Genomic DNA, 11,942 nt, shown 5'->3' with positions numbered 1-11,942 from the left:
ATTGAGACTCTTTTGCTTGGCAGCTAGGTGCAATGCGCTGAGTCTTCGTGCACATATCCAACGCTCTACGTCTACATCGCGAACGACCAGCGCTCCGATGTTATGGACATCATTGCACTGTATACCTCGAATCAATGGATCAGCAGATACTGGACGGCCTCGATATGGCCATCAGAACAGGTCGCTTACAATGCTGTCCGTTGGGGTGAGACGATACACGAATGATCGACTGAGGCACCATTGTTTATCAACAGCTGGACAATATCATTATGGCCATTTGCCGCGGCAAAACAGAGCGCAGTTCCCCTCTGTGCACCTTGCTCCTCAAATTCCAAAGCCGCTGTGAAGTTCGGATCAGCTCCGTGGCGGAGCAACTCCTGGACAACTTCAACATGACCTCCAAACGACGCCACAAGCAAGCACGGCCCGAGGTGTAACTTCAAATCATGACCTTTGGTGTCGTAAGTCGCTGCGGAGGTGTCATTCAAAGGGTTTGAATCGCTGGGTGTGTAATCGAGCTCGATCAGCTGTCTGCAAGCTATCGAGAGCCCTGCACCAGCAGCTAGATATAAGGGGTATTGCTGATCGGAGTCAACACCATCGAAACTTAAGATATTGAACAGGATGGCGGGTCTGCGTCTAGTCACGGGGTTTCGCAGGAAGACGAGTACAAGTGATCGCGCATCTTCGTTTGTGCCTTCCAGAGCCTTCGCATGCTCGATCCAAAACTTTTGAGCCCATAACGCGAACGGAAATCTCGCAATAAGTTCTTTGGGTCTGACAGCAAGGGCTGAATACCTGTGATCGTATCCATCGAAGCACCCTTTATCGCCTGACTGGGCATTTTCGAATATGCTCCAATCCACGCAATTGAGATAAGCCAGACATATACGTAAAATCGACAGTCTGGCAACTTCTTCACACAAGTGTTGTTGGCAAGGCCTGAAAAGGTCAACTGACGATAGATAGTCCTGGACAGAAGCATGAGAAAGAACCAGATACTCTCGGTAGTAGCCATCGTGAGTTGCAATTGTCACCAATCCTAAGCAAATTTCGACAAGTTTAGATGGATCGAAGAACCTGTCGTTGATATTGAACTCATAGGACTTCCCCGGACAGACAGCGATGGCATCATTGCAGGCTTCAAGGGGCAGTATCCCTCCGGACCAGAAAAGCATCTGTAGGATGACGATCACCTGCTCAAGATGTGGTCCGTCATGTATCAAACTCAACATGCGGGTATATGTTGCATTCAAGGTTCTGGGGAGGTTTGCGAGGGTTTTGTTGATGGCAGACCTGCAGTGACATTGTTTTAGAGCGTCTAATTGAAGCGCGGCCCATCGGAACCTGAGAAACGTGTTAGCAGGAGCTTAAGCTCAAGAACGGTGCACATACATGCCATCAGCCTTTTGTGCCAATGCTTCTCCAATATCGTCACGCAGTGTGGACTGATCATTCCAATGTTTGAAATCGTCACCTTGGATTCTCCATTGCACGTAGGAGCTAATGTCCGCGCTGATTTCACTCGATCGAACTGAGAAAACCTGCTTTTTGTCTGGCCAATCCACTACTTCAGTGCGGGACGTGACCAGTAATCGCACCTTCGGATATCCAGATTCGAAAATATCTCTGCACCACCGCACTATGTCACTTGACGAATTCGACTCGTCGAGTGCGTCAATTATTACCGTGACGCATCCTGGTTGCCTTGTAAGGGACTTCAAAGTGTCTGTCATTTGAGTGACCGCCGGTTGTTGCCTTCCTTTGTTGTTTGATTCATAGAGCAGGTTGATCATTTTCTCTGCTTCTTGAGATTTGTGGTAAAATTGGTCCAGCAGAGACCGTATCATATCCTCGAGTCGCTGTTTTTTCTGGTGGCTAAAGTCGAAATAGAAGTACAATGTTCTATAGGGGTTTTCGTTCATCATATGTTCGATGATAGTCGAGCTAAGAACCGTCTTTCCGCAACCCGAGAGACCGTGAAGCCAGAGGAAGGATGTTGAGGCTTGTTTCCACTGCAGAAACTTATCACTCTCAAGGAGCCATTGACCCGTGCCCATATGGTGCTTATCAAGTGCGCTCCTGTGGTTTATCGAGGGATCGGGTGCATCGAGCCATGCCATGACTCCCATTGATCGGTCATAAGCTTTCATGTCGTCGATCGATGCAGCCATGCTGCGAAAATCGCACGAAACTGATTCTAATTAGACTGGATCTATGGAGTGCATTAATTTCGAATACCACTCACGTTGTTCAATGACCGCGAGCTTTTCCTCTACCTCGACTCTCTGCGGCAGTATCTCGTAGAGCAAGTCTTTGGCATAAGCGGCCGCTGTCAATGCCGCGTAGCCTTGCCATACCTTGTTCTTATGGCTATCGCTATAATCACAGATCCCGCGGATGACCATACAGGGAAAGCGATTCATTATTCCAGCTGCCTCCATTTCGAAGCACAGAATATCCTTCTCATTTGCAAGCCTATCTCGAACCTCGGCATTTTGCATCAGTCGATTGCCGGAAGCAATGAGACCGTAGTGAATCATGGGATCTTTGACGTGCTCAGCTCTTACTCTTCGAGGGACGATACTGAGAGGCAGCTTTGCACAGACATCTACGCATTGACTCATTTTGTGCTGAGGGTGAACGAGGTTGGACGCATAGAGACAATCTGTCTCGGGAGCGGGCCTTGAAAAGCCGTCGCTCTTTAGCATCGGCTCATTATTCAAGATTGACTCGATCGTTTCCTTGAGCCGATGTCCTTTGCGTCTGTACTTTCTCCTGAGGCCAGAGAGACCAGAGCGCACGATAGTGGAAGGCTGGTCGAGGCATCCAGTCTGCACGAAACCGACACCTTGTATGGCTTTACCAAAGTCGTATTGGTAGACACCACCATGACCATCCTGGGGTGAGCTCACGACGACGTCTCCAAGACGGATGTCGTTTTTCGAAGTCGGTGCACCTCCACCAATCCCGACCATCAACCCAATGCGGACGTTGGGGAAGCTGTGAAGCATGTTCGTGACCACGCTTGCAGCAGACCCCAGGCCGTACTCCCCGTCGGGAAGCACTGCGATGACAACATTGTGTCCCGCGATATTCCCGCAGGTGTAGTGGTTTGTATCGTTACGGGATGTTACAAGCGGCCGAGGGTGCGTTTCATCGAGGAAGAGTTCGGCCGCAGTGTATTCTGTTTCAATTGCGCAAATCCAGCCAACAGTGTATCGATTGGGATCTGAGGTCTCAGACATCGGTGAAATGGATCAGAGAGGTGTAGAAAAACTTCGTCTTATAGTGATTGGAGGAGTTGGTCCAAGAGTGCATTATGAATGCAATTCTTGCCGCCCAACTCATGCAGCCTCAACATTTGGCCGCAGCATGAAAATATCTGGCGAGTATGTAGGCAGCGTCTCGAACGCGATCGGGTCATCTTGATGTGCCCATTACACTATGGCAGCCAATAAAAGAGGAAATTGATGTCAGGCCAGTGTGCATGGCGGAACACTGTGGAGATGATCGGCTCGAGAGGCGTGAATTGATACACTAGTCATTGGTGGAACAATGAACGAGAAACAGCTAAGGACATTGCTGAGATTGGTATTGGTGGATACTATTTTGACGCGCGCTTGCTAATATGGTGTTTGAGGGTTGCTGGATTGGCGCCAAGACCGACCACGCTCTTAGTCATCTAGTTTCTGCCCACTACAGTTCATCCGTCGCCTTTGAATTATTGTAAATACGAGCAGAAACTTATCCAATAATGTTTCCAGCGTGGCTGCCATCCGTTGTTCACATTCCAATGTGTGCATACGTTAGCCTCTTAAAGGATTCACTCTCCGCTTGTTAGCTAAAAGAGAAGGGTCGTAAGCAAGTGATGATGGTACTATGCATGCCAATGGGGAATACGCATGCATCTGTGCCAAAGACGACGGAGTATGCCAGATATCAAGACTCTGAGCGGGCTCGCGAGCCGGAATACAGGCTCACCGCCAAACAGTCAAGTCGAGAATCGAGTTTCCTCATATCGTTAAGGGTATCAACGGAGATCTCGACTCGACGATAACACCATTGAGTTTGCATACTACGTTGGACATGTCCACTATTCACTTGCATTGACCGGAACACCTACACACTTCAGTCCAGAGATAAATAATCAACTCACGCACGAGGACTCACGCCACGCTCGCTCTATGATTCAAGCCTGGTTCATAGGCGCACATACAGACACTAGAGGCGAAGCCAGACACGGTGAGGTTTCAATATAACATCTGCAGTAGATATTATCAAGAATCAGCACCAAGGTCCTCCTCTGCGATACAAAACTCAGACAGCACCAACGGGTATCACTCGAGCCTTGGTCTTCGCGTCTTAGAAAGGGGACAGTCTATCTTATCATGAACATATACGTGGGCAATGCTTTCGAGTCGGCGATGGAACGTACTGCGAAGGGATATCAGTTGTTCCCGCGATGCGTAGCATCACAGTATGAGAGACCCTTGGCTGTCATCGAAGATTCCAACGGTACCACTACGCGAGGTGAAAGCCTCCAATTGGAGTCGTGACCTTCTATGATCTTTTCCTTCTTCAATGGTTGCAACTTGTCAACAGTATCGTGATTGTCAACTCGTAATGCATCCTGAACTGCAATCTCAACATCCACCCCCCGAAGCATCAGCATTCGCACCATGATCAAGCAACAGACGCACGTTTCCCACATTTTCTTCAACAGCTGCCACATGCAAGAGCGTTTCCTCCCGCGATTCACAGCTATCCACATTATTTCCTTGTCGAGTATAGATTGTAAGATTTCGAGGTGTTTCTTATCCACCACTGGCACCAAAGCACACCCCTTCACATCGCACCATATTCCACCAGTGTGTGGACTACCGCTCTGAGCCCTAGAGCAGCTGCCAATTGCAAGGCAGATAGTCTAGGTCCGGCGTCCACTTCATCTACACCTGCCCCTAGCTTAAGCAACAAGCGTACGATATCCTCTCTATCTATCTAAACAGCCTAGCGCAGCGGGTATTTCTAGGCAAATCCAAATCTGTAAAACACTGTTGAAAAGGGAGTATTGATGCCAAGACTCGAATATACACTACCTCTAATAGTTCGTAGAGTCCATGTTCCATTAGGGAACCTAACATTGGCATACTGTTCCCAATCTCCGACCATACTTGCAACATCTCATTCAAGCCGCGTTTAAGTACTTATATACTAATTCTGATCCACAACAACCCTTCCCCACCCCCTAGCTCTCGCCCTAACAACACCCATATCATCCATATTCAACAACCCCACACCCCTTCCCACCAACTCCCTCCAAGCAATCTCCCTAATATTCTCCGGCTTCCTCGGGACATCCCAATATCTCGTCACCAATCCCCTAGGCTTTGCTTGATCCAATTGGCTTGCGAAAATATCTGTGTCCGAAGCTGTCAAGGGCTGGGGAAGTTGGTTGTCGTAGATGGGGTAGGGATGTGTGCGTAGAAGATGCCAGGGTGTGGAAGCTAGGTATGAGTTTGAGATGTTGTAGGTGTATGAAGGTGTAGAGGTGCTGTAGTCGTCATGGATGGAAGGGAGATGGGCTAAAGGTGTGTCGAAGAAGATATCGCGGTGGGTAGAGTTGAGTGCTAGAATAGAAGAGAAGGGGGCATTGCCTGTGGCTACGATGGTGAGGGGACCCATCACTCTATGTGTCCCGTTCCAGTAGGTCAGGTAGTTGAGATCGCGCAGAGGTTGCAATTGAGCTTGCAGTTCGGCCAGAGTTTCGGGACCGGACGTTTTGTGGTCGATGAGAAGGATTATTGTTTGTTTAGGTGCGTGGTTGAATATGCCTTTCCAGTCACCATCTGTGATGTCCGTATTCTGAGCGTCAATCATGCGCTTTAGAGGCTCGAGATACATGGCACGTAAGGTGGAAGCTTCGCGCCGTCTTGCAGTCTTGTGCCCGACGTAAAGCTCCGATCGATAGAGATGCACATCAGCTTCGACACTGACACAACCAGAGCCCAGAGCTTCAAACAAGGGCATACGGTGCGAATAGTCGTTATGAGAATGAATCGGCACTGGAATGGCGTTGTGGATGAACGACTGATAATCCTCATGCCATATTGAGTGAGACGTGCGCCCTTGGAGATAACTTGCGAAAGTGTTGTCGAACGGATCGTTGGGTACTCGTTGCAGTCCACCTGTGAGTCTTCTGATCCAGACGATTCCGCCGATACACCTGTGCAAGTTAGCAATCACCTGGACGCGGTGATGGCAACTCTACGCACAGAATGCTAGTGATGACGGCCACACAGAGGACAAGTCTGGACAAGTCAAATGTGATAGAAGATCTTCGCCATGGCTGTTGGATCCTCCCATATAGACCAGACATCTTTGAATGTATCGTCTTTGCTTGCACGGCGTTCACGGCGTTCTCGGCGTCATACAACATACACCGATCGCTGTTATCGCTAGAACTAGTCGTTTGGTCCATGGTGTCAATCAGCCCAGCACGCTTGAGTCGAAAAGATTGTCTTGAAAGGTTCCTTGAAGGACGTTTTGTGAAGGCGTTCAACCTAGGCAGCAATATTATGAAACCTAGGATCCTCTGACATGGTTATCAATACGAGCTCTTGCAATCTTGTGCGGGCTCATCGGCTTCAACATTGTAGCCTAGGATTCATTCGTGTGGAAGTACGGTGCAAAGCTTGACAGAAAACAAAGCTATGCTCGATCATTCGAGTAAACATTCGAGTACTCGATGCTAAGCCGGACCGAGACCTAGCAATGGTGTTACGCCCCAGGTGATTCTTCCACACTCGGGTAAAATGCACACAAAGCCTCATCAAGGGTACTTGGATTGCAGTCTCGTCTAACTCAGCCACTATGAAGAGTCTGCAGGCCGGCTTCATGGACAGAATAGATACTCAAAGGTCTTCCTGGTATGCACAGGACATGGGAAGAAAACTTAGTCGCGAAACTTACTCGACGCTCGTAAAAACAACAGCGCTTGGCTCCAGAAGCCCACCACGATCCTTCGAGGCGCAGCAGATCTTATGGCTCAACGCCCCTTGATTTGCTAGTTACACGAGACACTTGGAAGGCAGCTCATAGCCAGCTCATGAGAAGATCGGAAACGAATGAGAAGTGTACATGATTTCCAAATCGAGAGCGGTATGCCCATCGAAGTCGCGTCTCCAGAACGCATGTAGAAACACGAAGGGGATCGGGTCCGACGCCAAGACCTATGACGTTCGAAGCCATACCGCTGTCCGGGTCATCCACTCAACCATCGAATCTGAGACGAGATCATGCATTGCTAGCGACATAGAAAGTCGGGAATCTAAATAATCTGTTAAGAGATGTCCTGACCAAGGGTGACATAGGGAGTACAGCAGGACGCGAAGCACTTGATACTAACTTCTAGTCTCCTTACACCCAAGTCTAGACACGAGTTTCGGGCGTGGGGACTTTGCAATTACATTTATGGGCGGTGCAAGCTTTCGCGGTTGTTGCACTAGACCTGTAACAAACAGACAACGATCATGTCAAAAACTAATTCAGCACTACAAACCGACCCATCTCACCCGTGTATTTGAGAGAAATGAAGAGCAAAACAGAAGCCCTCGGTAGACGGGACCAGAGCAAAAGGATGGAGTAGCTGGGAATCGAACCCAGAACCTTCTCCACTCAGTAATGCTCGAAGAGCAATGCTAAGAAGATGTCATACCACTAGACCACAACCCCAATTGATGAAGCTCAAGCAGGAAATTTTAGCTTATAACAGTTTCTAGACAAATCGCAGCCACCACGAACTCGCATGTGAAGAAGCGGCAGACCCTGGAAGCTTCTCCACCCCACCAGCGGTGAAGCCCCTCGAGCTCCCTGACACGTCCGTCACCATCGTCTTTCTCCCTCACGTATATCCACACTCCCGTAACACCAGCATGGATTTCGCCTACGATCAGATCCAAGAGGAATCTCTCCCTGCCGACGCCTCGACCTCCTCATCCTCCACCGACCGCCCAAACACCGACCTCAACACTGAATTCCAACAAGCCTTCAAAGCCGTCTCTGCCTCACCCTGGGGCGCCCGCCTCGGTGGTTTCTGGTCTCAAGCAAAGAAACAAGGAGAGAGTTTATACTCTGACGCACAAAAGGAATACGCTTCGAGGTCGGAACAAGCAGCGAAAGTGGCAGGAGAGCTTCAGAAATCGCTGGTGGAGAGCACAAAGAACATATCCATAAACCCTGAGGCTGGGGCGGCGAATACGTCGTTTTCGGATCCTACATTTGCGTTACCGGAGGTGGATGCTGGAGGGGAGAGGGAAAAGGGGAAACAGAAGGAAGGACAGACACAGGGAGGTGTGGAAGCAACAGCAGCAACAGCAGCAACATCACGACCGGATTCCCTCCCTGCGGATATCGTGAAAGAGGCTTCATCTTTAGTCTCTCTGTTGCGCTCCAAAGCGACCGCCGCAACGGCAAATCTCAATCTCCAGAAGATACAAGCGGCCGAAGATGCAGCAGACGAAGCACTCCTCAAATTCGGCACTGGAATCAAGTCCTTCCTCCGCGATGCCGTTACCGTAACCGCCCCTTCCACCTCCGCCACCGGAAACACAGAAGTCCTGTTCGAAACGAATGATGCAGAGGGAAAACGCGTTATCCATTCCTCCCGCTTCGATGCGCAATTGCATGTCATCCACACATCGGCTCAGAGCTTTACCACCGATCCCGATAGTCCTGAATACGCTGCTTTCGCTAGTAGCTTCGACATCGCGGCAAAAACAGATGCCATAGCAGCGGACCTGGAGAAATATCCTGAATTGAGACGGGCCATGGAAAAGCTGGTGCCGGAGAAGGTAGACTACACAACTTTCTGGACGAGATATTATTTCCTGCGCAAGGTTATTCAAGAAGAGGAGGTCAGAAGGAAGGAAGTGTTGAAAGGTATGAACGCCACATCTACACTACCCATCTCAGCCGAGAAGTATTGGAGAAGAGCCATGCTAACAAGAACAAATAGGAGCAACCCAAGAAACAGACGAGGAAATCGCATGGGGTTCCGACGACTCTGACGATGAAGAAGAGGATAAAGCAGCCACACCTACAAAACAGCAAACCTCTGCTTCTACCACCGCTTCTACCACAGCACCCACTTCCACTTCTACGCCCTCCAAACCTTCCACAACACCCGCCAATACATCAACATCAACATCAACACCAGCACCCGCACACGAGGAAGAAACAAAATCAATCTCCTCATCTTCCGAAACTTCCTACGACATCATCTCAGGCACAACCTCCCGCGCCGCCACCTCGCCAAAAGAAGAAAAGATTGCAACAGCTCCCACGACAACCAAGAAGATTGACGAGGAAAGCGATGAGGAGGATTGGGAGTAAGAAGCACCCATTCCCGCCTTTCCAGATCTTGTCATGTGGTATGGGTGTAGAAGAGGAGTTGAATTTGGTTTGGAGGCAGGCGTACACGATGGGCGTTGTGGGGAAATTTTGGGATTTTTCTGGTGTGGAATGGGTGAAGAATGGTGAAGCGTATGTATGGTTGGAAATAAATGACAATCGTTGGTTGAAACTCGATAATATTAGCAAGCCTTTGTATCAGATTTCGAGAGGAAATGGAAGGTGCGAAATTGCTATACTGATGCTACCGCTATGCTACCACTATGCTATGCTATGCTACGCTATGCTCATGTGTGTCTATCGTGTAAAAAGCAACAGAGCGTAAAGAAATTCGCCATACGACTTCCACTGCACCATACTCATTCTTCCTTACGAACCACCCTCCTCCCTCCCCAGCGGACTCCTAGGTATCCCCTCCCCCCTCCTCAACATACCAGCCCTGCCATTTCTCTCAGGCGTCTGGCTTCCCGCCCTGCTTTCTCTCACCGGCGTACCATTTCTCGAACCCGCCACTCTGATCTGTGGAGAAGGAGTAGATGGCATACCGCTACTGCTGCGACCGGAGAAGTAGCGGGGGTATTCGATACTTTGTCTTATTTCCCCACCACCGCCGAAGCCCTCAGAAGCTGCACGATAACCCCTCTCATAATCCGACAGATTCTCAGAAGCGGCTCTGTAACCTCTTTCATAGTCGGAGATATCTTCAGGTGCGGGTGTGTTGCCAGCTCGAGGATGCGCAAGATATTCCTCTCCTCTTCTTTTGATGGGGGATTCGTCGTAAGGGTCAAAGCCGACTCTGCGTCTGGCATCTCTGCGTACGCGTTGGCGGTATTCGGTATTGGAGCCAGCACCGGTTGTTGCGGAGTCTTCGAGGAAGAAATTTAGTAGTTCGTCTTCGATGGTGAGGTGAGAGGATTGGCGGAATTGTTGGAGTGCGGTTAGGCGGATTAGCATTTCGAGGAGGGAGAGGGATGTGCGGATATTTGAGGAAGGGGTTGGTTGCGCTGGTGTGGATGGTTGGTGGGCGATTTGGGTTGTGGCGGGAGTGTTTACGGCTGGTGATGAAGAGGTGGAGTGGAGTTTGAGGCGCGAGAGGTTGGACGTCAAGTCTGCGTCTGTGGATGTCCGGCGTGGTTGAGGTGTGGAAGGCTCGGTTTCCTCATCGGCGTCGTCTTCTTCGTCGTCAGTAGGTGGCTCCTCGGTGTAAACTTCGAAGGCTATCCATTCTGGGTCTAGGTCTGGGGGTAGCCGCCAATGAGCGTCTGAGTCTGGCTTTGATGTTGTTTCTTCTTTTGCGTCGGTGTGAGGTTGTGGAGTGGATTCGCGGAAGAATTGGGCATTGATCTGAGCTTGTTCGTCCAGGTCTGTGTCGTCGCTGTGTTGTGTTTGTGGTCTTTCCTCATCCTCGTCGTAGTAGTCTTGATCTTCGGTGTAGCGTCTCTCCATCATACGGCGAGGCGGCTCTGCGTGAATATCGCGTTTGAGGAGAAGGATGGGATTATTGCTTTCGCCGTCGGAGCCAATGTTCAGGATCTTGCCAGTGTCTGCGTAGAAGATCTTTGAGATTTCATGGATGGGGATGACATCTCGGATGCCCGCAAGAGCGACTTCTTCGAATGGTCCAGGTTGAGGTTCGTCTTCCTCAAATGTGTGAACTCTGTCGTCGTCCAGGTCTTCGACGAGAACCAGTTGGTAAGCATATTCTACGGATGAGTTGTCGGAAGGCAGCTCTTTCGGAAAGTAGCGTGCGCCGCTCGGTGTCGTCAACTTTCCAGGTAGATTATAGAGACTATCCAGTGGTACTCGGACAAGCTTGAGACGGGCCTTGTGGATGACCTCCTTCCATGTAGCTTCACGTGCGCTCTCCTCATCATGTGGTCTATTTGTATGACTGGCAAAGAGCATGTAAATTGAGAGGACATAGACTGGCCCAACTTGAACATTCTGTTGAGGAGTTGCAGTGAACTGTGAGTCGGCTGCTGTGAGGAAGGTGCTGGCTTGTAGTAGTCGAGATGGTGAGACAGTTGCCGGAAGATTTGTAGACAAGTTGACTCCAGAAGTTGTGATGGCGAGGTTGATCAGAGGGACTGCATCTTCAATTCGAGCAAGCAGTTTCTTGACATCCGAAACAATCAACTGCAGCTCCAGCTCATTCTGCTCTTTTGACTTTGCCCGCGAACTCTTGCGTCTGTACAATTCCTCCTCGTTGGCGGCATTTGCGAGTCGAATACCTAGAGCTTGAATCTCCCAGCGAAGGTCTTTGGTAAGAACAACCGCAGATTCCAGAGAAGTGTTTCCACGAGCCGCAATTAATTCTATCATGTCGATGGCCGGTGAGATGATGCGAATTTTGCTTTCCAGTCGGACTTGGAGATTCAAGAGTTCTTCTCGCTTGCCTCCACGCGGCGCAGTCTTGACCAGTCTTGCGCATTGTTTGATAGCATATCCGCTGGTTATGGCTATTCCCGACCGGATGGCATAGTTCATAGCCTGCTGAGTGACTTTTGCGAGAAGAATATCCATGATGGCTG

At 49.8% G+C, this 11,942-nt stretch overlaps 4 protein-coding genes across 4 annotated transcripts; 1 reads left to right on the top strand and 3 right to left on the bottom strand.

Annotated features, from left to right (window-relative positions):
* Positions 1–185: 185 nt before the first annotated feature.
* M438DRAFT_339275 (purine and uridine phosphorylase) lies at positions 186–3,248 on the bottom strand (the record flags this gene model as incomplete). The annotated part of the gene is made up of 3 exons (XM_029904203.1): positions 186–1,347; positions 1,396–2,194; positions 2,249–3,248. 3 exons carry the CDS (start codon positions 3,246–3,248, stop codon positions 186–188), a joined length of 2,961 nt encoding a protein of 986 aa, XP_029756155.1.
* A 1,966-nt stretch (positions 3,249–5,214) lies between these two features.
* Positions 5,215–6,379, bottom strand: M438DRAFT_339274 (uncharacterized protein; the record flags this gene model as incomplete). The annotated part of the gene is made up of 2 exons (XM_029904202.1): positions 5,215–6,226; positions 6,276–6,379. The coding sequence occupies 2 exons, from the start codon at positions 6,377–6,379 to the stop codon at positions 5,215–5,217; spliced, it is 1,116 nt and encodes a 371-aa protein (XP_029756154.1).
* A 1,555-nt stretch (positions 6,380–7,934) lies between these two features.
* Positions 7,935–9,393, top strand: M438DRAFT_282745 (BSD-domain-containing protein; the record flags this gene model as incomplete). Its single annotated transcript, XM_029901320.1, has 2 exons — positions 7,935–8,940; positions 9,017–9,393. 2 exons carry the CDS (start codon positions 7,935–7,937, stop codon positions 9,391–9,393), a joined length of 1,383 nt encoding a protein of 460 aa, XP_029756153.1.
* Positions 9,394–9,862: 469 nt separating this feature from the next.
* Positions 9,863–11,934, bottom strand: M438DRAFT_368985 (Ran-binding-domain-containing protein; the record flags this gene model as incomplete). Its single annotated transcript, XM_029908076.1, has 2 exons — positions 9,863–9,930; positions 9,957–11,934. 2 exons carry the CDS (start codon positions 11,932–11,934, stop codon positions 9,863–9,865), a joined length of 2,046 nt encoding a protein of 681 aa, XP_029756152.1.
* Positions 11,935–11,942: the final 8 nt, after the last annotated feature.

The sequence above is a fragment of the Aureobasidium pullulans genome, assembly GCF_000721785.1.
Source record: "Aureobasidium pullulans EXF-150 unplaced genomic scaffold scaffold_28, whole genome shotgun sequence".
Taxonomy (NCBI): Eukaryota; Fungi; Ascomycota; class Dothideomycetes; order Dothideales; family Saccotheciaceae; genus Aureobasidium; species Aureobasidium pullulans.
The sequence above is the reverse complement of the archived record's forward strand: the minus strand, read 5'-3'. Positions and strand labels throughout refer to the sequence as shown.